The sequence below is a fragment of the Aaosphaeria arxii genome (assembly GCF_010015735.1).
Source record: "Aaosphaeria arxii CBS 175.79 unplaced genomic scaffold BU24scaffold_6, whole genome shotgun sequence".
Taxonomy (NCBI): domain Eukaryota; kingdom Fungi; phylum Ascomycota; class Dothideomycetes; order Pleosporales; genus Aaosphaeria; species Aaosphaeria arxii.
Genome location: NW_022983479.1, coordinates 429,200 through 452,769, shown reverse-complemented (window position 1 = coordinate 452,769; position 23,570 = coordinate 429,200). Strand labels below are relative to the sequence as shown.

Here is a 23,570-nt window from a genome sequence, read left to right as displayed (position 1 = left end):
ACATGTCAACGGATATTGATGCCACGAAGAATCGAGGGTCTGACACCTATAGCGTGGATGAACGTACCCTATGCGACGCTTCCGACGACGAAGGTTATAAAAATGGAAGGCCCTCTTCGGAGGTATCGGAAGGGGATCATGATATACTAGAGTCGGAAGATGAGAGGGAAAGACTCTTGATATCACAAGAGAGCAAGACGGGTTTCTTTGGCAAGAAAGGTGTTAAAATCGGGCGACGAAATGCGAAGAACAGCAGCACCGATGGAATACGACGCAGTAAGAAGGTGCACAACGAAGAATCAAGCGCGCTCATGTACGAAATGGAAGAAGGGATTGGCGGTTCATCACCGAGTTTCTCAAGGCATTCGTCCGAATCAGACGAACAGAGACTACGCACGACTACTACACAGAGAAAGGCATGCGCAAGCCCAGCCCAGTGCCACTCCAAAACTAACAAGACTTCTGATAGGCAAAGCGATCAAGAGTTTTTAGACGATTATGCATATACCTCAGTATAGCTGTACTTTTTGTGGTACTACTCGTCTCTGCCTACCGATTATCGGGCTCGAAAAAGACACGACCGCCTCCAGTTATGGTTTCCAACGGAACCTCGCTCTTCGCTCCGACCACCATATTGATATCACTAGATGGATTCCGTGCCGATTTCCTATATCGCGGACTCACACCCACTCTCAATAAATTCGTTGCGAATGGCATTTCACCAAAGTACATGATGCCCAGCTTTCCGAGCGTCACTTTTCCTAATCACTATACCATGGCGACTGGATTATACCCCGAGGCGCACGGAGTTGTTGGGAATAGCTTCTGGGATCCCTCTCTGAAGAAGGAATTCTACTACACTGACCCTGACCGAAGCCTACAGCCCTTTTGGTGGGGAGGCGAGCCGCTCTGGGTGACTGCGGAACGACAAGAAGTTCCGACAGCAGTTCACATGTGGCCCGGCTCGGAGGCGCACATTGCCAACATGGACATATCCTACATTGACAAGTACAACGGGTCCGAAGTGCTCTCGAGAAAGGTGGATCGTATGCTAGGTCTTCTAGATGTGCCCGGCCCGATGGATCCATCCGTTAAGGCGGACGAACCACGACCCCAATTTATCGCTGCATATGTCCCGAATGTAGATGCGGATGGACACAAATACGGCCCGAACAGTACAGAAATTCGCGCAACCATCCAGGAGGTCGACGCTATGCTGGGCTCGCTTCTTTCAGGCCTTGAATCCCGTAACCTGACGAACATTGTAAACGTGGTCATAGTCTCCGACCATGGCATGGCGACCACAGATGTTACGCGACTAATCCAGCTCGAAGATTTGGTAAACGTTGAGGAGATAGAGCACATCGATGGCTGGCCGCTATATGGGCTTAGGCCGAAGAAGATGGAGGATCTAGAAAGAATCCACCAAGACCTGTTGGCAAAGGCCAAGGACAATCCCAATATCGAGGTTTATCTGAAGGACAAGGATATGCCAGAGAAATACCACTTCTCGAACAATGAGCGCATCGCTCCACTTTGGATTGTTCCTAAGACTGGCTGGGCAATCGTGACCAAGGACGATTTTGACGTAGAGAAGGGCAAGGAGAACGGCGATGTCTACCATCCCCGTGGCCTGCATGGGTATAACCATGAGCACCCACTGATGAGAGCCATATTCGTCGCTCGTGGCCCCGCATTCCCCCACACGCCAAATAGTCGGATGGAACCATTCCGTAAGTGACCTTTGATTCAGCTGATCACAACGTTCATTACTAACGACTTCGCAGAGAACATCGAACTCTACAACATCGTCTGCGACTCTATCGGCATCACTCCCGCACCAAACAATGGCACCCTACGTCTTCCATTGAAGCCGGTCGGTCTACACGACGATCCCGAGGCTTCACATAATGAGACGCCAGTCGACCCCGTCGAAGCATCAAGCTATTTCACCACAGCGACAATGACGTCTTTCTCAAGCTTGATAGCTTCGGCTTCAGGCCTCGAGGACACTTTCTCCTCCATCCATCAAGAAGTCACCACGACGTCCTCCTCTCCAGCACCTCCACCACCGTCGGCTACTCCAAGCAGCGAATCCTTCTGGGAGTGGCTCACTCACAAGGCCGATCACATCGAGGAATGGGTCGAGGATTTCCTACACAATCACACCCATAACGGCGCGGAGAAGGACGGAGCATGATCTCATTACAGTTTCGCCAGATATTTGAACCCTTATAGACATATCTACGATAGACCAAACGCTCGCGCTACCGTACCAGTAGCAGCCACAGCGTGACCTTTTCTTTTAGCATGAATGATACCCTTTACTATTCGCATCTGCCATCAACTGCTGGTTTACAATCTTAAATTTTCATTTCCTTCTCATCAAATCCCTCCGTGATTCCACGTACATACGTACGTTCCATCGCAAATCGAACGACGCGCAAGCCTTGTGGTATACCTAGTAAAAAAACATATATCTAGCACACCTAGCTCCTACAAGACGACAAGCTTCCGCATCCTCCAGAACTATAGTCTACTAGGACGGCAAAACACTGTCCGACGAGTCGAGTTGAGTCTAGTTGCGACCGAGCACCATCGGGGAAGAGAGACAGAGAGAAGCCAAGCATCGGGATGTCTCTCGATGTCCCAATGCCGAACGCAAGGATCGTTGACCATTGGTCGTTTTCCTCCATTTAGTTTAAATTCGATGCTGTCGAAGGGAAATAAAGTCCGTGGGCCGTTGGTCAGTTTGAGAGATTGAGGATTAGTGGTTTAGTCTACAGATGTGTCCGCCCCGTAGGTCGAATTGTGGTTTATCTGGTTGGTTGGTGGGTGAGATTGTAGATGTCGAGATCTCGCACATGCAATGCTGATGATCGAAACGGCGCTGTAAGGCTCCGTACAACAGCGGAATCCTGGCGAGCTGGTAAGCCGGGGAGCCGATAACGCCGTACTGACTTTCTGTTGCATGCCTTAACTACACGTTTGGTGGATGGATTGATACAATGTTCGAAGCACAAGTCGTAGTCGATTGGTAGAGGGAGATGATACTGGGCGAGTATGCAAGTAATGTAAGGCTTCCTCCTTTCGGTCGGTTGTGCAACGCCTGCTTGCTTGCTGATCTGGAGTAGCTGGCTCCGAGGCAATCTCGTCTGATAGGTCGCAAAATGTATGTCTTATGCAGTGTGCCCATCACCACCATTTACATGCCTATCGCCAATTTCCTTCCCCACGTCATCTCCATTTACAACGCAAAAGATACCGTGCGCGACAGCGTGAGTATTAACAGACTCGGTATATCAATAAATTTCAATACCCCGCCTGAAGAAATATTGCAAAATCCATGATCTGAAAGTAGTTTGGCGTGCATACACATCTGCACGCCGACGATCGATGGTTGTACTGCACGGACGATATCTACCGACACCTACATGGCCGACCGGTAAGATGAGCAACCACCACCACCTATCACCACCCTTCCCCCCCTCCCCCCGGCGATTACTGCAACACGGAGATCAACTGCACCCAATCCGACGGATGGGGTGTTCTCGTGCCCATATGAGTGCGACCGACGAAGGTAAGGAGCGGGGAGGGGGGCATACTAAAATGCTACCGTCCGATAGTTTGACTTGCTGTATATAACATGTAGCTCGGAACGACCGTTTGGAGGGAAAAACAGAAAGAGAAGAAAAGAGAAGGAAGAAATGGAAGAGAGATCCATGTGACTGAGCTTCGATACGATTTGAAAGAAGCAACAAAAGAAGTCCTGCGCAATACACAGAACTGAAGAGATATCAATTTGTATCTATCAATCACATCTCTCCTATCCATCGGCCCTCCATCTTTCTGTCTCGCCTACCTTCTAACGGATCGAATCGAACCAAATCGGAACATAACATTCCCATCCAATCCACTATCACCATGTCCCTCTCCTTCAACCCCACAATGTGTCGCCCAATCCTCCGACGAAGCGCCTACAAGCGCCTGAGCCTACCCAACGAGAAGCGCCGCAGCACGCTGAAGCAGCGGTACGCGCGACACAAGAGGAGCCGCACGTACAAGCGGACGAGGAGGATCGCGTTCAAGGTGAAGCGGGGATTGCTGCGCGCGCTGTACCAGCTGCCGTGCACGTTTGGGATGAGCATACCGACGCAGAGCCCGTTTCCGATGTGAAGAGGGTGAGTGTGATTTTTATTTGTTGGTATGGGGAGATGTGTATGCTGACATTGTGTGATAGAGTTGGCGTCGAGGTGTTGCTTTTCAATATAAAAATTCAATAAACAAATATCCATTATTCCCAGACGATGTGGCAGAAGGAGGAAAAAGTCCAAGCGATTCAACATTACCCACATGCATTCAACCAACGAACCAACCAACACATAGACTCAATCGCCACAATGAAATCATCACGACGCAGGCAGACAATGGCAATTTCAAGGGAGGAGAAAGGAGAAGGGGAAAAAGGAGAGCGAGTACTGCAGACTGGCACAAAGCTCCTTCTCCCATTTCATATATATACTTAACACAATACCAAAAATCTCTCCCTCTCCATCCTTTTCTGTTCTCTCTCCCCCCTTTCCATCAATTCATCTTTCAATACCCATCACCATCATGCTCTCGCTGCCAGGTCAGCCCAGCCCTGCTACCATTCCCTTCCATCACTCATACCCATGTCTCTCTTTTGTTACCTTCTCTTCTTTTCTTCCTTCACCTTTTAACCCTATTACCCTTCTTCCCTTCTTCTCGACGGAGAAAAGCAACAACTGCAACAGAAATAGATAAAGCTTACCATAATAATGAAACTCTTTTCTCCTCTGCTCCGCTCTGAGGTTTCTTTAATCCACTATTTGTTGATTGACCTTGAAGGAAGAAGTGAGGGGAAGTGACTGGTCAAATGTTTGAAAAAGGTGTACTGACAAGTGTTGATTCATCGAGTCATGGATACAGGCTGGGGAGGTGGGGATCAAACTATTTAGGAGCATCACTGATGGAAGAGAGACAACTTTCCCTTACACTGCCACTGCCACTATATTTATAAGACACAATGTGCACGGTGTATATATGAAGAGAGCGTATGAATTGATAGATCCTTTGATTCAAGATGTGGTATTATACTTTCATAAATACAATTGTTCGGAAACGGAAAAAGGAAAGTGTCGTTTCTGGTTCTTCATTCCCTTTCCCCTTCCCTATCATTGAGTCACCCGTGGGGACCCATTTCAACAAAAAATTCCCATTCCGCCACCACCCACCAGTTGGATATTTACGCCGATGTTGTGCTCGTGCTGGTACTTCAAGTGCCACCGAAGCAAGCAAAGACACAACAGATGCTGCTTTCCCCATGAAACTGAATGAAACAACAAGATTGCTCGGGAAAGAATACAGAAAAAAAGTCGCCCAAATTTATGCCGATTATATAATAGAAAGGTCGTTATCGCTTGATGATGATTGGTAATGATGAATATGATGATGATGATGTAAACAGGTGTTCGATCGTATGCTCGCTCGCTCGCTCGCTCATACAGCCCAACTTCCCTTTCGGACCGCGGTGCCCATTCCGCCGAGAAGCTGGTCGCTCGCCATCTTCGGATGCTGCCTCGCCCATTCCCGGACGTAGACGCGCAGGGCTCGCCAGCGCGAACACGTCTCCTCTGTGATGTCGGAATCGGTGAGGTTTCCGTCCTCGCCGAGGCGGATGTATCCGCGGGAGGTTGCGAGGTGGTCGTCTTGCCGGAGCTCTGACACGGGGATGTGCGAAATCTTTGATAGCTCCTCGTCGAACATGCGGGCGATGGAGGGGTAGCCCAGGGACAGGTAGTTGTAGACTTGCGTCACGAAGTTATCGCCAAAGTCTTCGTCGATGGCGGCTTCCGTTGCAAGTTTGTCGTCGATGCAGGCGAAGTCGGTCTGGGAGGCTGGTGGGGTCGGGGGGAGTAAACTCATTTGGGGAGTAGGGCACGGCGAGAACGGGTTGCTGATCTCAACGGCGGGTGTGAGGATGCCAGTAGGCCCTCGTGGAGGCGTGTTTCCAGAGTTCACACAGCATCCACCCCACAACCCCCCTGGGTTACTGCCGTGGCCATTGTTGCTGCTCCGACTCGGTTGGCGACTGGGGTTGTTGGAGTACAGTGATGGGGTGGCGCTTTCATTTGATTTGTTACTTCCACCACACCATAGTCCTTCCCCTTTCTCGGCTTGTTGACTTTGCTCGGCAAGATAGCACATTGTTATCTTGACAGCGTCGCAGCCTTGGGTGGGGTCGAATCGTGATGGCTCTGGTGACTCGCATCGTGGAAAGCGAATGTCGCTACCGAGCATAGGAGGTCGTGCGCTCTTGCGCATCCCATCCATCTCCGCATCCTTGGTTTCGGGAGCCGCAACGTTTCTGCCGAAAGGATTGTACTTGGTGGGATCAGGTCTACCATCATCTATGACACCCTTAGGCGACTCTTGCTCTTTTTGTTGCTGCTCTTCTCGATGCTTTCTCATGGCTAACATGTCATAGTTGACTTCGGACCATGATGAATCTCGCCTCCTTACAGCCTCTGTGGCGTACTTATCCATCGACGAGCCCGAACCCTCAGATTCGTGATCGATGAAGTGATCGACAGGTTCATGATGATCGTTGTTTGCGAAAGCAGCCATTGCTTGTTCTTGGAGTTGAGCCTCTGCGGCCTTTGCGGCCAGTTCAAGGAGGTAGCCCGAGAATCGCTCATCCACACTCTCTCGCATGCGGGTGGCTTCGGTGTACATGTACGAATGGTCGGAATTTGATGGGGATGTTGCTGGGGAAGGCGGCGTCGACTCCTCTGACTCGGAGGACTCGATTGGTTCCAGATCCGGCACTCTGAACGAATGTTGTGAACGCATGCTCGAGAACGAGCTTGGTCGACGCATCATGTTCGGTGATGTGGCTCGTTGGATTTCAAGGAAGAGGGGGTTTTGATGTATGCTTATCGGTGTGGCGTTCGGCGGTGATGCTCGCCGGTTCCTTTTGAAGGCTCCGTCCCCAGCGTCACCGATAATTTCCGTCTTATGTGAAGGGGGGATCACAGGCCCTTTATCGCCTGTTCTTCGAGATCGCTGCGCTGTCTCGATCAATTGAGGAGTGAACTTGCGGGGTGAACGTTTTTCTTTCTTTACAGCCGTCTCGGCTTCCCAATCATGGGCGAATTTGTCCCTCGAGGCTCCAGGGCTTTTCAATGGCGAAGTAGGCTTCGCTCGAGAACTCCGAGTAGTCGTCTCTATGGGTTGGGGAGCAAACTTCCGGACTGCCCGCTTGGTGGTCTCGATAGGTTCTGGTGCAAATTTGCGGACTGTCCTGGTTGAAGTCTCCACGGGCTGTGGTGCAAATTTACGGGGAGGTCTTGTTGGTTTATCTGCAGCATCCGGTGAAGACTTTCGATCCTTGGAAGACATGGTGGTAGTCTCAATGGGCTCCACCTTGAAGCGTCGGGGCGGAGCGGACGACATGACGGGCAATAGATGGCCAAAAACACTTATTCTTTTTCTTACTTAGAAGGGAAATGCTTGTGCCATATGTGAACCCCAGTAGTGATTAAAGAATAAAGAGTCACACTATTTGATCGACAAACCCGGGGAGAGATGCAGCAGTGAAAGTCGACTAGTATAAGCGCAAGTCTGGTTGGACGAAAGGGTTAGGCTTGCGGATGCACGCCAAAATGCGGGGAAGAGGCGGTCGGGAGAAACCGGAGGTCCTTTTTTGGTGTAGCGAAAATGTACGCAGTAGGAGAAAGACGGGTTGCCTACACGCCCGTTTCCCCAAAATCGGAGCAATTCAGGAGCTCTAATTGGAAATTTGGTCCCTGGGTGTGCTCCGCTGGTCCAATTCTTATGGCTGTAAAACGTGCTCTGAAATGCTTCAAACCAAATCGGTGTATGCTATGCGGAGCCGGCGGCGGGGAGATGGCGTCAATTGAGGAGGATGACGGGCTCGGGGAAGGCTTGGATGGTGAGTCGCGTGTGAATATTTCGGGACGGCTATAGATCTATCCTGTGAAAGTTATCAGAAGCTGCTTGTTTGATTGCGACGGCGCGGCGCGTGCATGTGTGCAGGACTCACAATGATCGAGGTTGGTCCAATTGAAGGAAGTTGCAGCCAACACCTAGGCACAACGGTATGATTATCTTGCTTGTGAAATCCGCCGAAAAGCGTTATGTTCCCGGAAAGGCACCTTCATGTGAAATCTGAAGATATCACGTCGTGGAGAATTTTCGGACAGCACCGTATCGTAAGGAGTTGACAGACTCTAAGTGACGTATGTATGAATAAGGGCAGGGGGATGTCGAGGCCCACTTTTCGAAACGACAGTAGTCAATTACCACGAGCTGAAAAGGGTTTAAGGTAGCGTTCCAGAATTAGGTCCCTCGGGATGCGATTTGGATATTGCAGGAAGAGGTCGTGGTCGTGGTCGTGGTCGTGGTCGTGGTCGCGAAGGAGGCGGAGGAGCAGGCGGAGGAGGGCGTGTGTGTGTTGAGGGTTGGGATGACGGACAGAAGGTACAGAATAGCTTAAGCACCTAGTCAAAGCATCTAACAATGGTCGTGGAGGTAGTCGTAATAGTAGCTTGCACTACGGGATGTACAGACAGCAGCGGTCGAGCGGTACAACGGAAGTGTGAATTAAGGTGTACAGTGTACAGTGTAAGGGAATGAGTTAATGCAGGTTCGGCGCGGTGGAAGTGGACTTTTGAGGAGTTGCGTATCATCAGTAATGATGAGAAAGGTACAGGGTGACCAAGGCCAACAAGGTTAACAGCGGTGTGTGTGGCGTGGCCTAAATGTTCGTATGGGCGATCTGGGCTGAGGTGGTGCCTTTTCTGTTTTCCTGTCCTGTCCTGTCTCGTCCTGGTTCGTCTCTCCTGGCGCTGTCCAGCACTCCAGCCTGTCCACCGTGTGGTTCGTCTCCTGGCCCTGTCGTGTTGAGACCAGACAAGGATCACGAAAATCCACGGCCGGGCACACGCTGCGGTCAAGACGACTCCGTCCAGGGAGGGATGGATGGATGGATGGATGGATGGAGGCACGGATTCTATAATTATTAGTAGTGGTTGGGCTAATTAGATTGAGAACACTGTCGTCAGCCTGCGCTTTGATGAGAGTAAAAACGCAATCTGTTATGAAACAAGGAGAATTTGTACAATCTTGGATGGATGAATGGGCACGGGTTCGAAGTCAGGATTTGGAAAAGAAAAGATAAGAATCATGACAGGTCCGACAGGAACATGAAAGTGATTGCTGTTGTTGAGAACATTCAATGGACTGGAATCAACGCCGTGCATCCCGATAAGCGTTGGTTGGTGTTGTCGCGGGTGGTCTGGACAATTGTGGCCACCACAGAATCTCCACAGTAAGTATGACAATCGGACATCAATAGTAAGTAATAGTAATGAGGTAGTGAACACCTTGAACCGGATTGGAACAGCTGGAGATGCGCATACACACAAGAGACAAGGTTAAGAAAAAAGGAACAGCTGGAAAAGACCCACAACGAAACACTCTACGCCTACCAGTCAGCGGCGCCATAATACTTACTAGTCACCTAGTCTCCTCGTTCTAGTCTTCTCGTCTCCTCAGGCGAGGAAAAAAACAGTTCAAGCAACAATAGTAATGCGCCGCGTGGAGGCGGAGACTCGATCCATGGGTCCCTGGGAAGACTGGCGGAGCTCAACGGAGGAGACGCGGAGGAGCATCTATCAACTATGTATGGATTTTTGTTTGTGTGTGTGGAGTTGAATGTTGGAGATTCAAAATATGGAGTGCAGACTGCAGAATCCAGAGTATGGAGAACGTTCAACAGCTGGAGTCTAGAGACCTTTCCTTACCTTACTCACTATGGTGATAATCGATCAACGGCCTGGAGGATCTACAATGGGGCAATCCTACCAGTGATGACAACTAATTACAGACTCGTTCACTCTCCAATGCTCCATTTTATTCATTCCTCGGCGTCATGAATGTATGAGTGATAGTATCACCCATACTCGTCATTCCTGATTCCATCTTTCTGTCGCTTGATTGCCCACATCCCTCTCCACGTCCCACGTCCCAACTCGTCGGGTTCCTATCATGAACTCACTCGCAAGCTTCGACAAATGCAGCTCTCCACAGCTGAAGCCCAAAGCATAGGTAAGTTCAAGTAAGGTAATCGATCAAGCCAGTGAATAGTAAGTAGGGGATGGGAGGGGCCAACGGAAGCTGAGGCGTATAGTAGTACACCTGAGCTTGAATGGAACTGAATCATGGTATGTGTACGGCGGGAGTACGGAGTACGTGATCTGGCGATGTCGATGCGGTTTGTGCCCAACTACAACTTCGATGCCGCCGACAAATGCATCCTCGTCAATTGCACACGATTCACAACCCCAAGATTCAAGATCCCAGAAATGTGTCCAGCCATCCAGGGTCATGAGCCAGTAACAGGCCCCTCCGCTCGTCTATATCTCAGGAGTAGCCCTTGTAGCAAAATAATTGCCTCAAAAACCCTGGAATTGGATATATCCCCAATATGAAATCTGACTCCTCGCCCGCTGCGCACATACGTATCTACGCAGGTATTGTGTAACTTGTAAGAAGAAAAGGGTTACACGACTTCATCTCTCCCGTTTTCAACCGGCCGGGAAGCATTGTCATACTTTGAGGTTTCATTTTATTCGCTCATTACGGAGTGCCTGGTTTCTTGATAGATAACTGGAGTAGCTGTGTAGCTGTGTAGCTGTGCTTATCGCTCTACTCCGTACTTGCTGCTGTCGCGTGTCGCGTGTCCATTTCATTCAGTAGCAGATATCCAGATTGTGTCTTCTGACTGTCTACACCGCACCGTACCTTCGTTGTCGTCGCATCTACCCAGATCCCCCCGAATGGTTTCACATGTTCATTGTTACCTTTCCCTTTCTTTTTCCTTCCTCTTTCCCCACTTGAGGTGTTTAATCTCCTAATTATGTTATTCGATTGATTTATTCGCCTTTTACTTTTTCGTTCCCTTTCTCCCACGCACCTCTTCGCCAACAATCATCTCAAGGGAACCCATGACCTCAAAACTGTATTTTCTTTTCCAAAACGATCGGTAGATGTTGCATCGTAATCGCATTCGCGAACCTCTCGTTATTCTAGAATAGCTTGGCTCTCGGGTGCTTTTTGTGGGTACATGCTTTTACCTACACAGTATTCGTATGTCCTCCGTACCTTTTCACCTCACAGACCACCGAGCCACTTTAACTACTGGTTTGCGGCTGAAAAGGAAAATACACAATTGGCGACTGTGGCCGTAACCATAACCGTGTTCGTTCCAACTTCCTCCATCGATCGAGTCTCGGGTCTATTTTACTATTCCTCTCCCTCTTTCGCTTCAGATGCTCCAGAATGGGAGACAGGGAGGTAGCCACAGATATCTACTATTCCCGAAGATAGAAGTGGCTGCCACATATGCGCGCTATTGTGTCCAAATTTGTACAGCGGGTGGCGAAGACAAAGTCCATGGTCTCAACAGCTACGAATAGTGTGTTCAGTGTTCACCGTATCTACAACTTGTCTGCGTAGGATGTGACGCGATGCAAGTAGTGGCGCGACGTGATCGTGATCGTGATGTTTTGGCGGCCACAGTCCACTCACACCGTATCTCTCTGTCCACGTAACAACACACGCTGTTTCCTTCTCTTTACTATCAAGATTTCATGGTGCATCATGCATGAACAACACTCCGTGCAACTCGCGGAGATTCGCGACGCTGGCACGGCAGCGCCCGACAAACAAACGGGATACTCTTGAATGTACGAAGCAAATGCAAAGCGTCACCATGCGTGTTCTGGGAATTCAATTGGGATCAAAATGTCATGCGAGATCTATCCGGGACACGTTACGATACCCAAATACCGGGTGGTCATATTGTCGTCGTTATCTTCTTCGCGGCAGCCGCATCACCAGTTGGTTGGACTTCGTATTCTATCCGCCTGTGACCGGAACTCCGTCCACAGGCGCATGATATGTCTTGCTATTTTTGAAGTTCACGTTCTCGATTGTGCACTCTCATCTGGCGACTTAACTCAGAGTGTGTCTATGAGTTCAAAATTAGGTATGTGCAGGGAAGCGTGCGACTTCGACTTTGAGAGTCTGATTTGCATGGCTGTTGGTGATGATATTGTTTGTTCTGATTCATTGAGTGTGCTCGTAGCTGGTATCTAATATGTTTGCTCATACTCCTGGCAATGCTCCTAATCTCTAGACGCATCCTGATAATGCCAATTCTAACTTTTGATTTGGGACCGTTTTGAAAGTGACCGCATGGTTCTTGCTTTTCATACAACGTTCCGCGACACGGTCGGCACATGGTCGACAGTATCTACTCCACGCTCGATAGATCTCTCGCGGTCGAAGAATGTGCATACATGCTTTCGAAAGCAATTCCACAGGTCGTCGTGTAGGGAAGTATCATATCCCTAGTAATGTTGGAATTCCTCGTCTTGGAACGGTCGTAATCGATGCCAAAATATTCAAAAACTCAACGTCTGCAACATGCGCCAATCTACGAACTGAGCAGCTTGTTGCGCTTCTCCCTCCTCTTCAGGCGCTCCACGCGCTTCTTGTGCATCTTCTCCTCCATCTTCTGGTATCGTTCTCGCTCGGCCTTTGCAGCTCTCTTCGTGCGCAGTGCTTCAATTCGTCGCTAGTGATCCCGTTAGAAACTGTGCCATTTCCTTTTCCCTTCAAATATTTATATCCTTACCTGTCGCTCGGCTTCCTTCTCATCCTTCATTTCCTTCTCCTTTGCCTTCACAGCAGCAAGAGCTTTGCGCTCCTCGGTGCGCTTCGCGAACGAGGTCTGGTTCGACCGGGGTCGGAACGCTTTCTTGGTATCGTGCCACTGTTTTCCTACACGAAAAGATTGTGAGTGGGTGTGTGGAACGTTGTAGGAGGACAGTTGTGCGTAGTCGGCACCAGGGTGTTCAAACGTTGGGATGTAACTTACCATTTTTACGGATACCCTTGACGGCAGACACTCCCTCACTGGAAGGTGCCTGGTTTTCCACGAGTTCAGACATGGCGCAACGGTGACGATGCGAATGTTAAACTTCTTGAAGTCGACCAGACAGAGGGCACAGGGTCTGAGGAATGGAGAAAAAAAGAAGAGCCGAAGATGGACCGATACCGCCAAAGCCTACTATCGATATCGGACCTTGTGGGCTAGACCTATTCAGATCGGTTCCGTTCAAACTGTCTGCCCCCCGCTTGGATTTGCCTGTGTGTGCTGATGCAATTCGCTAGACTGGTTTGATTAGGTAAAAAGAGGGGAGTGAGTGCATTAAAGGAGAAAAAAGAAAGGAAGAAAAAAGGGCTTGGAGGCGGGAAGGGGGGAAGTCTATTCATCGTCGCCAAACTCGACGATGTCCCTCCATCTAATCTGATCTGATAAGATCCAGATGGTAAATCGACGACATAGCATTTTTATCCACTCTCCAACCATCTAGTCACATAGTATTATTACCCGTTCGTACTCATGCACCTCCACGACAATCACTCACCAACACAAGCACTCCAGCTGTGATTTACACCCGGTCTCTCTTTTCGTAACGATCAACCCGACGTCAGACAAGGTGCATTTCCCTTCCGGCTAAAAAAACTCTGTACTTGCATTTGGCCCTGTTGAGCAAAGCCTCCACGCCCGATTGCGTCTTTCTCTTCGGTGCGCCTGCACGCTACGGATCACCACCTCCACTTCACTCCCGCTCGCCGTTTTGCGGGAGTCCTTCTGCCCCAATCCATACCTAGCAGGTTTTCTTGTCCGACGTAGCCCTTGTACATATACACCTCACGTCCCATCTAATCTCTTCCATCTCCACACACACACATGCAGCCATCCCTCCTCGAGTAACCGTCTTCTCCCTCTCCACCCACCATGGCTGTATAAAGGACGCAGGACCAACCCAGACCAGTAATCCCATGACGCCGTAAACCCTCAGTCTTACTCTCCAACACACACACGTATCACAGACAGCGAATCCATGGAACTTACAAAGAGCCCAACAACGGTGGTGGAGAGCGGAGGAAAGCTGGTCGATATCGTCAAGATGGACGAGCACAAAGCCGTCGAGGTGGTACACAACCAGGGTCAGGAAGCTCTGAAAGACGTCGTCTGTGGATCATTGGCTGGTGTCGTGGGGAAATACATTGAGTATCCGTTCGACACCGTCAAGGTGCGCTTGCAATCGCAACCGGACCACCTCCCGCTTCGATATACCGGGCCACTGGATTGCTTCAAGAAGTCGCTGCAGCAAGATGGATTTCTGGGAATATACAGAGGCATCAGCGCTCCGCTTGTCGGTGCTGCGGTGGAAAACGCATGTCTCTTCTTTAGCGTGAGTCTTTTTCGACACCCAACAGAAGCGCCATTTTTCTCCTTGATACTTACTCGTGGACTAGTACCGCGTAACCCAAGATGCCATTCGAGCGGCAGGCATCTACCCCGATTTGCGAACGCATCCCGAAAAAGACCTACCCTATTCCGGCCTTCTATTCTGTGGTGCGGTCGCCGGCGCCTTCACCTCGTTATTCCTGACGCCCATTGAGCTCGTCAAATGCAAGATGCAGGTCCCTTTGGAGACCACCGTCGGGACTCGTCATAAGCCTGGGATCACGAGTATAATTGCTTCCATCTATCGGCATCAGGGGTTCATGGGATATTGGCACGGCCAATTAGGAACGCTGATTCGAGAGACCGGTGGAGGTGTGGCCTGGTTTGGTGGTTATGAGGGCGTCAAGCTCACCTTCAAGAAATACAACCATCGGCCAGGCCAAAAGGAAGGAGAGGACGATCTCACGGTGGCGCAACGATTGGTTGCCGGCGCTGCAGCTGGTGTCTCCTATAACTTCCTCTTCTTCCCCGCCGACACGATCAAGTCCCGCATGCAGACCGAAGATGTCAAGCCGATAGGGGGCGCCAAATCGACGTTCAGTACAGTTGGGCGTGCGATCTGGCGACAGCATGGCTTGAAGGGCATGTATCGTGGATGTGGCATCACTGTGGCCCGTTCCGTTCCGAGCTCTGCATTCATATTCACAATCTATGAAGAGCTGAAGAAGCGGTGGCCCGAGGGAAGTCATGCTGAGTGAGCAATAGTTGAGTGCGATATATGAACCATGTATAGAGATGATACATTGGCACTGGATACATACACGGGATGGGACACCTAAGGCGAACATGGATCATGAGCATAGTCGGCGTTATGAGCGAGTTCATGGATCTCAACGTCCAAACGAACATTGATTGACGAGCATTATTAATTATACAGATATTCAAAGCAGATGATACCAGGAAAGGAAGGTTCGGAGTATTTCGATCATATAGTAGTATAGACATTCGGTTTCTTTTGTCATTGTTCCCCTACAGGTTTTATTGCTTTATCTTTTGGGGAAAATAACTGCCATCATTCACATACATTTGCAGGTATAATTCAGAGTATAAACATGGGGTAGTACACTGGTAGCATTGCACATTCACGTGAAGAGAGGCTCAAACAAAACCTTGACCCAATTTATCCAGTCTTTTTTCACATGTCATATTGTAACAAGTTTGGATCGATTGTTTAGAGATCGAGAAGGATGCGGGAAGCCTACCTCGTAGAGTCAGTCAGATCCCTGCGGGCGAGGCTGGCCAATCAGCGATGCGTGTGGGGAAATCGGCAACCGGGGTGCGGGCGCAAGTGACGCAGCGTCGCAGCCCCAGAACTCAGAGGGAAAGAGAGCGAGACGTGCCGAGGATCAAATGTCATTCGCATCGACCGGCCACTGGCGACTAGCTACCACTACTATCCATCCGCCTTTCAGATGCGGGCAACCACTCCCACACAGTCCTCATGTTTGACCTCTGATGTAGTCTTTCCAATCCTTACCTCCTCCAACTGATCTGAAAGGATCCCATTTCCTCCGTCCAGTCCGCTCCGCCGAAAGTTCCCTTGCGCGCGCCCGCTTCGTTCGTCACCAATTGCAAGGGCCGAGGCTCAAGCTACCGAGCTTCCTGTCAGTTACCTCTAGAGGAGATACACGCACAAGCACACACATCAACAGACAATGGATCGGCTGAAGGCGCTCGAGGTTCGAAGACACACTGCCCCATGTACGCTTCGAAGCTGTGTATTAACTAGAGTAGGCGGCGCTCGACAAGATCGTGCTTGACCCTCAATACCACGATATCTTGACGCTCGTGAAAGGCGTTCGGAATGGCATCGTGTACGGTTCGAAAGTGCGATTCCCGCACGCGCTGGTGTACGTATACAACGATCCATACCTTTACATCTCACAATGGGCATGCATAGCTAACATCTGTGTCTCCAGTATGATCTTCCTCTTCCGCTCGGGCTCGTACGTAAACCCCCTTCCTACATTCCTCGACGGTATATGATAGATGCGATGACGAATTCGAACCAAGACTGACATAACTCTACCACATTCTAGATTACGCTCCAAGGCATGGCTCGTCTTCAAAGCGACAAAACAGCACGCCCGCAACCTCGGCTTGTTCGCGCTCGTCTACAAGACATCCATGATATTCCTCCGACACACGTCGCCGACCGGCAAGGAGCGACACTACGATTCCTTCCTCGCGGGTCTCGTCGGCGGGTACACCGTCTTCGGCCGCGACATCCACAACTCGGTCTCTCAGCAGATCGTCATCTACGTCTTCGCCCGAGTGTGTCTGGCGCTCGCCAAGATCGCCGTGCAGCCCAAGCACGTGGGCAGGATAGAAGGCGGAGGCGGAGGTCTGGGATTGATTCCCAACGAGGAGCTTAGGCGGGAGGTGATGCGCAACGGATGGCCTGCTTTCGCCAGTCTTAGCTGGGCGGCCGTCATGTACATCTTCAGGTGGCATCCCGAGACGGTGCAGTCGAGTTTGAGGAGTAGTATGAGCTACATGTGAGTTTCTTTCCTTGCCTTGTTTTTGCGCTTGGATTGTTCAATCCATATACGACGGATTCGCAAGATTCAAAACTGACAATTGCTCTAGTTATGTACAATCGGACCATTGGGACTCATTCCGCACGCTGGTCTGGCACAACAAATGATTTCAGACCATCCGGATGTCGATTACCGAGGAATCAATCCTTAATCTTGGATATAATGAGCAATACCCAGGAACTTTCGGTGGAGGTACAATTACTGTTACGGGCATTGGTACAGGCACAAGAGATGGCCATTTCACGGCGTTAAGAAGGGTTCACGTTTTCACCATCATTCTGTACGATGCGTGCTGCGGGCGAAAGACGAAGCGGGATTGGATTGGATCTCATTCAAACGCATGCATTACTTAGTTTTCTTTCTTTCTCGGGGCAGACGGCCAGACGTACGTACGCTATGTGTATTAAGCTGGCTCCATTTCCACTGTCAACGGATATCATCTACAAGAAGAATCAATTTGAATCAAAGAAGAAACTGGCGCTTATCAGACCTTCCGTCCCTTCTCCAACTTGGAATTGACCACTTAAGAAACTGCCCACGTAAGTACCTGCCCAATGAAATGCTTATCCTCCACTCTAGACGACAATCAAACCACTCACATTGCTACATCTTTATCACAATGACCAATTTGGTAGGTAACTAATAAACCTTCTTCTTTTTGCCTTGAAGAACAGGAACAGAGAATCGCTATTGTTCTTTTCAAGAAGACAACGCAACACTCACTCATTAATTTTGTTCATTCTACCAACTCATAAACAGCCCTAAATCAAAGAAGAGAGTAAAGATAAGGAAGGGAAAGAATGCACATGAACCGAACCGTCACGACTTCGCCTTTACCTCTTCTATCTAACACTTTCCTCTCCTCATGTTCTAAAGATGCCCTCCCTCTACTTCGACGAGGTGGAAATCACATCCGTCTCGTACACTGACCAGATCGAGACACAGAAAGTAACCTCGGTGATCAAAGATTTGCTCAAAATGCTTTTCAGGCCAGTCATGGCCGTTTACACCTATTAACAAATATTTTTAAAAGCTATGCAGACAGGACTTTACATGTAAGCATGTTGATACGGGATAGACGAATAGGTAGTGTTCAGACACTGTAAACTGATCGAATGAAATCCACATATACATCCGCCTAAACATCTATTTCTACATTCGACTTGCCCAACTCCATATATGATATAAGTCTGACGAAAGAAACTCCTAAAATCAAACCGCGACTCTAAAAGAAAGACGGGACTAACTCTATACCACACGTACCAAATCATCCAACTCAATGTTTCAACTCAACCCCCTCAACTTCAACTTCCTCGAGCTCAGTCACTTCGACCTCACCCGCCTTAACCTCGCCCGTCTCAACCTCAACCTCAACCTTCCCGAGGAGCTCAGCCAAGAGCATAATCGCCCACTCTTCATTCGCCGCCTGAATGTCCCTCCACGACATCTCCCTCTGCTCCCACCTACGCAACTCCTCCTCCTCCTCCTCCCACCACAACCTATCCTCCTCCTCTCGCCGCCTGCGCATCTCCTCAACCTCATCATACCAACCACGCCCCACCCTCGGCTCAAAGTTCCCAATGATCCTTATACCTCCACGATTTTGATTCTTAATCGCAGCAGTGATCACGAACAACGACACCAAGATAAACACCCAATACCACGGGCTCGAACACCAGTCCTGGTACCAGTCCCAGAAGCGCCTTACGCTGGCCTTGATACCGCCATCCTCATCCTCATCCTCTTCTTTATTTTCCTGTTCACCCTCGGTCGTCTTCTCCTCGCCCGTCTCCTCCAAGCCCCAACCCAACAACCTAGTCGAACCCGAACTCGACGTCGAACTCGAACTCGAACTCGAAGCAGCACGGTCCGGATGATCCCCCCACTCCTCCTTCCGCCGCACGACACGCAAAGGGTGCTTGTCGTCGTAGGTATCGCGGACGTCGTAGATGTCGGCGGAGGGGCTCATGCGGCGGCGGTGGATCTTCTGCTTCTCGATGATGTTGCCGTTTTGGTCGAGGTAGAGGGAGGGGCGGTGGTTGGCGGGGATTGTTGATGGCATTGTTGCTTCTTGCTTCTTTTTGGTTTTTCGGTTTGTTTTGTGTTTTGCTTGTGGGGTGGTGGGTTGGTGGGTTGGTGTGTGTGTGTATGGCGGGTTTATTTGAGGATAGGATTATGGGAAGGCTGTGGTTTAATATCTTGGTTTGGAGTTGTTTTTGCTCTTTTGATTTATGTGTCTATGTGTGGGGGAAGGTTTATATGCTACTACCAGTGATTGTGGCCTACACCGTGTGATTCACTTCTGGAAAGTTACAACGAATCGACAAAGTTCGATGACTAGCAAAGTGAAAGGAAACAGGATGCCAAATTGTACAGTTCAGTGGTATCTGTGGTGAAAAATTCATTGCAACGAAGCTCTGGCTCTCTTTTTTCACTTGAGTTTTTTTGTGACTGATCTTTCACTGTCTTACTCTCTATAATTGATCAGTGGTCAGTGATTGAAGAAGTGGCCATGACCTATCTTGAAAGACAATCATACAAGAAATGAAAGATCCCTTTGTTATCTCTAGCCTTTTGTTAGGCTTGACGGTTCAGGGGGAAAACACTTTGTGGGTGGTAGCAACAAGAGCGTTGTTCAGCTCGCTTTTGGTGATCGTTCAGAATTACCAATTGAGTCTCCCTTCACATGACAGGGAACACTTTAATGACGGCCAGGCATGAAAGGCTTGAGAGTGTACTGTGAACGTTTTGTTTTGGATTCTAGCGATGATATCATAGCTAGAGAAGCCGGCCTGAGGAGAGCTAGCAACGTGATTACATACAATAAGGTGGTACCAAATTAACAATGGCAGTACCAAGAAGAAGAAAAGAAGAAGAAGAAAAAGTAAAAGTAAAAGATACGCGTCGTCAGAGAAATTGGCGACGTCAGAGTAAAGGCCAAATCTTAAACTCAATAAATCGAAATCCAATGCACATCGCTCATAATATCGTAACCAAGCAGGTTCCCCCTCCCGCTTGCTTCAAGCGAGCCCGCAACGCCAAAATAGATGAAGTCCTCGCCACTATAAGTGAAAACGATTCGGACATGCAGCCGTATGCAAACCCAACGCCATGAAACTAAACTAAGTACAACGAAGAAGAGAAGAGAAAAGAAGAAAGGCACATGCGTGGTTAGTTCATCCCCGTGTCGAACGCTCATAAGCGTCAAACTCAAACATGTCGTTGGTCAGGATGCTCGGGTCGTTGAAGGATGTAGAGTGCATCATCGCGCTGAACGATGCGTTGGCACCCGAGTTGATGGCCGTACCCATTGAAGAGTCTGACGAGTATGATGCATCTGCAGTCTCGTAGTCGGAAGTCTGGAGGGCGTTGTTGGGCGTCGAGTCAGCCGCCAAGGTGGCTGTCTCACGTCCTTCAACCTCGATCTCTCTGATCCAGTGCTTCCTCAATACATCCATTGGAGGGTCATCACCGCCGCCGATTCCACCTCTCTTCTCGGTCGGCTTGCCCTTCAATCCTCGAGGGCGAGGGTAGAAATGCTTGCGCCTCAAATGTGCGGCCGCATTATAGTCAGCCCCGTAGACCTTGCCGTTACGACATTGTTTACAGTTGGCAAGGAACTTCTTGTCGGACGAAGTGTCAATACAGATGAAAGCTTTTCTTGACTTGTTGTGCTTGCGAGCGATGTGTCTTTCGAGTTCATGCGTGCCTCTGAACTCGGGCTGCCCAGGGCACGATGAGCACACCATCTTGGGATGCTTGGGTCGGGTGTAAGATGATGACTGTTTAGTGATGGCAGCAACGTTCTTGGACACACGGTCCGATGATGTAGTGACGGACCCCATCTGAATTTTTGATGGAGTAGATGCCGGCTTGCCTTGCTCGATCACCCTGGGGGCGATCTTGCGAGAGGCGTTTGCCTTGATCTCGTCGTCCCGCTGAAGATAGCGGGATTTAGTGGACGACGACGAAGCGAAGCTTCCGTTGTTGTCGCTACGAGCTGACACAGACCTCCTCATATCCTCCGCCAGGTCACTGTGTTCCCCAATTGATTCAAGTGCCGGGACACTTGAACCGTAATGTGCAGAAGGAAAGCTTTCACTCGAAGGAGTGAAAGGAAAGAAAACAGGAGAATTATCGGCACATGCGCCGTAATTCGAACTAGAATCAAAGAAAGGAAATTGAGAACCATCCTCTGGGAGGATAGGCAAGATATTGGAAGAGTCTGAACGAACACGCAACATAGAAAAAGTATCGAGATATTGCGGGTTCGTGCCGTCGTGCCCACCCATGTTACTATCTGACATAGTAGCTGGGGTGAGCATTCCAGACGAAGGACCCGGCGATATGGAGCCATCAGTCATTGCTGGGCTCCACTGCATGTTTGTCATCAGTTGAGATTGATCTGTGAAGGGGGAGAAGGACTGGGGGGAGGGGTATGGTGACAGCTGCTGCTGCTGTTGGGGGTTGCGGATTGAGCAGTATTCGTCGAGAGAATACTCGACGCAGTCAGTTGTCTTTGATAGCGGGAAAGGGTTTGAGGCTGCGTTGATGTTAGAGGTGAGAGTGTAGTCACTCATGAGCTGGTCGGATTGTCGTGTATTTGGAGACATGGCGGATGCTGTTCGGCGGAGGACGTTGTCCAAGTTGCCGTGAGAGGATGGTGACCGTCCCATGGAGACTGGCAGGGGAGCGGAAACTGTGCGATCCATTGGGTTGCAAACGTCGATGGGGTCCTAGGGCCGGTTAGAGATGGGCGATTGGAGGGGGAAACGATCAACCAAAAAAGAGAGGCGGAATCCGTACCGAATAGACGCTTCTGCTGAAATGTGATGTCGTTGCTGGTGCAGCTGGTGTGCCGTAGGGCATGGGTGGCATGGAGCGGGGGACGTGTGGAGTGGAGAAGTTGAGTCCATTTCCTGGCAGCAGATCTGCTGAAAGGTCTTGCCATTGCTGTTGCTTTTGGTCCTCAGTGAGGTGTGCGTTGCGTCGCAAGTAATCCTGTTTGGCGTGCTCGAGCATTTGGAAGTAGTCCATGTTTTTGAAGTCGTCCATGGCGGTAGTGGACGTTTGTAACTTGTAGTGTTGGTGATGCTAAGTAAGGGGAATCGGGATGAACAATCTGTAGGATGATTAGACGGCATGATCAACACGAGGGGATCGCTGGATGGAGTGAATGGAGTCATGGATGGATGGATTTGAATCGATGGGAAGATGAGTAGATGGGTCATTGATGTGCATGGTGGTGGTACTTACGGGTACGGTGGAGTTGTGTTGTTTGGATGGAGAAATGAAGCAAATAGTGAGTACTGGTGTATGTACTGTGAAGTAAAAGGGTTTGAAGAATGGGGCTGTGGATGGGATGGAATGAATCCTGTGAAGTAGAGGAGAGGGAGAGGAAGAAGAGGGGGATAAGAGAGTGGTGGAGAGATGATGGGCTTTTAGCAGGGAGGAGATGACGGGACGCGAGTCGTGTATGGGTATGGGAATGGGTGGGATGTTGGATGTGGGTGAGTGGGTGAGGTGGGCTTGGTCACTGGCATCTGGTGGTTGTGGTGGGTGGAGGACGATGGAGGACGATGAGTTACGAGTACGGGAGGGATGCTTGATGGTGGTGGATGGGATGTGTTGGCCATCTCTGATTGGCTGGTGGTGTCCATTGCGGGTACGAGTAGGTTTACGGGATGAGAAGGGAGCTTGGGAAGGGAAGGCACAATTGACAAGTTGACAGGGGACAGGGAAGGAAGCGACGACTGACTGGGGGTTGAGGATCGAAGACATGGGCAAGAGCGACCAAAAGCAAATCAAAAGCAAACAGTAACAGGCAGGAGCGACTGGGAAGCACACAGGGCCACCCATCCATTCCTCATCCAATCCCATCCATGTATACTAACTGCTTGTAGCTAACTTAACTGCTACGCCATAAACAGTACCTCGTAATACCTACTCGGGACAGGCTTCTTCCCATTCGATGCCTCACTTTTGCTTCCTACCTACTTTTGCAGTAACAAACAGTTACATCAATCATCACGCTACTCCGTACCCCGAGTACGCTCTACAGAGTCTGCAGTCTACCTACACTCTACACTATCGACGATGCCAATGTACTCGTAGCTACTGTCTTCTGTCTACTGTATCTACAGAGTACAGAGCACACTATAATGTTTACTACCAATAGTGTCCACTCTCTACGGATCACTCAGTACTCTCTACCCCTCTACAAAATACTGGTTGTCTATTGTTGACAGAGTCTACTCCGAACTGTTCCATCCTCAACTTGATACAATCAACTTCCAACTCTTTCTCTTTCAACGCCCTCTTAGTTAGCCTTGGCCTGCTCTGTGGCTCATCATGCGACATGCCGGCTTCTTCAGTCCTATCGCAACCCTCCCACACTGTTCCTTCCTACTTCTTTTCTTTTCTTTTTCTGCTGCGACTTTACCGTTCCAGCTCCTCTGTTCCGTCTCTCCATCATCCACCCTCGTCCTCTCAACATTTTCACCGGTGAATGACCTCACTCAGCTTACCCGTTCTCGTATTGCATCGCATCTGCCGTTACACAGCTCAGACCTCCCGGTGGGCTGAATCCAAACCTGCCA

At 49.8% G+C, this 23,570-nt stretch overlaps 9 protein-coding genes across 9 annotated transcripts; 5 read left to right on the top strand and 4 right to left on the bottom strand.

The window, feature by feature from the left end:
* Nucleotides 1–2: 2 nt before the first annotated feature.
* On the top strand, nucleotides 3–2,200 carry BU24DRAFT_351246 (Phosphodiest-domain-containing protein; the record flags this gene model as incomplete). The annotated part of the gene is made up of 3 exons (XM_033523682.1): nucleotides 3–436; nucleotides 484–1,733; nucleotides 1,788–2,200. The coding sequence occupies 3 exons, from the start codon at nucleotides 3–5 to the stop codon at nucleotides 2,198–2,200; spliced, it is 2,097 nt and encodes a 698-aa protein (XP_033381591.1).
* Nucleotides 2,201–3,924: 1,724 nt separating this feature from the next.
* Nucleotides 3,925–4,283, top strand: BU24DRAFT_464063 (uncharacterized protein; the record flags this gene model as incomplete). Its single annotated transcript, XM_033532179.1, has 2 exons — nucleotides 3,925–4,172; nucleotides 4,241–4,283. 2 exons carry the CDS (start codon nucleotides 3,925–3,927, stop codon nucleotides 4,281–4,283), a joined length of 291 nt encoding a protein of 96 aa, XP_033381590.1.
* A 1,237-nt stretch (nucleotides 4,284–5,520) lies between these two features.
* Nucleotides 5,521–7,476, bottom strand: BU24DRAFT_464062 (uncharacterized protein; the record flags this gene model as incomplete). Its single annotated transcript, XM_033532178.1, has 1 exon — nucleotides 5,521–7,476. One exon carries the CDS (start codon nucleotides 7,474–7,476, stop codon nucleotides 5,521–5,523), a length of 1,956 nt encoding a protein of 651 aa, XP_033381589.1.
* A 264-nt stretch (nucleotides 7,477–7,740) lies between these two features.
* BU24DRAFT_411015 (uncharacterized protein) lies at nucleotides 7,741–8,650 on the top strand (the record flags this gene model as incomplete). The annotated part of the gene is made up of 3 exons (XM_033526022.1): nucleotides 7,741–7,975; nucleotides 8,369–8,523; nucleotides 8,612–8,650. 3 exons carry the CDS (start codon nucleotides 7,741–7,743, stop codon nucleotides 8,648–8,650), a joined length of 429 nt encoding a protein of 142 aa, XP_033381588.1.
* Nucleotides 8,651–10,701: 2,051 nt separating this feature from the next.
* Nucleotides 10,702–11,411, top strand: BU24DRAFT_424252 (uncharacterized protein). The gene has a single exon (XM_033528453.1). The coding sequence runs from the start codon at nucleotides 11,171–11,173 to the stop codon at nucleotides 11,402–11,404; it is 234 nt and encodes a 77-aa protein (XP_033381587.1). The 5' UTR covers nucleotides 10,702–11,170; the 3' UTR covers nucleotides 11,405–11,411.
* Nucleotides 11,412–12,061: 650 nt separating this feature from the next.
* On the bottom strand, nucleotides 12,062–13,068 carry BU24DRAFT_424251 (uncharacterized protein). The gene is made up of 3 exons (XM_033528452.1): nucleotides 12,989–13,068; nucleotides 12,746–12,891; nucleotides 12,062–12,685 (listed from the first exon to the last, which is right to left on the bottom strand). Exons 1-3 carry the CDS (start codon nucleotides 13,059–13,061, stop codon nucleotides 12,545–12,547), a joined length of 360 nt encoding a protein of 119 aa, XP_033381586.1. The 5' UTR covers nucleotides 13,062–13,068; the 3' UTR covers nucleotides 12,062–12,544.
* A 1,019-nt stretch (nucleotides 13,069–14,087) lies between these two features.
* On the top strand, nucleotides 14,088–17,078 carry BU24DRAFT_434352 (mitochondrial carrier; the record flags this gene model as incomplete). The annotated part of the gene is made up of 7 exons (XM_033530022.1): nucleotides 14,088–14,375; nucleotides 14,440–15,125; nucleotides 16,102–16,132; nucleotides 16,166–16,281; nucleotides 16,351–16,377; nucleotides 16,471–16,929; nucleotides 17,021–17,078. 7 exons carry the CDS (start codon nucleotides 14,088–14,090, stop codon nucleotides 17,076–17,078), a joined length of 1,665 nt encoding a protein of 554 aa, XP_033381585.1.
* Nucleotides 17,079–18,247: 1,169 nt separating this feature from the next.
* BU24DRAFT_482944 (uncharacterized protein) lies at nucleotides 18,248–19,141 on the bottom strand (the record flags this gene model as incomplete). Its single annotated transcript, XM_033533266.1, has 1 exon — nucleotides 18,248–19,141. A coding segment is annotated over one exon (894 nt), but the record flags the coding sequence as incomplete, so codon positions are not given.
* A 566-nt stretch (nucleotides 19,142–19,707) lies between these two features.
* BU24DRAFT_424247 (uncharacterized protein) lies at nucleotides 19,708–22,497 on the bottom strand. Its single transcript, XM_033528451.1, has 3 exons — nucleotides 22,228–22,497; nucleotides 21,778–22,093; nucleotides 19,708–21,707 (listed from the first exon to the last, which is right to left on the bottom strand). The coding sequence occupies exons 2-3, from the start codon at nucleotides 22,024–22,026 to the stop codon at nucleotides 20,148–20,150; spliced, it is 1,809 nt and encodes a 602-aa protein (XP_033381583.1). The 5' UTR covers nucleotides 22,027–22,093; nucleotides 22,228–22,497; the 3' UTR covers nucleotides 19,708–20,147.
* Nucleotides 22,498–23,570: the final 1,073 nt, after the last annotated feature.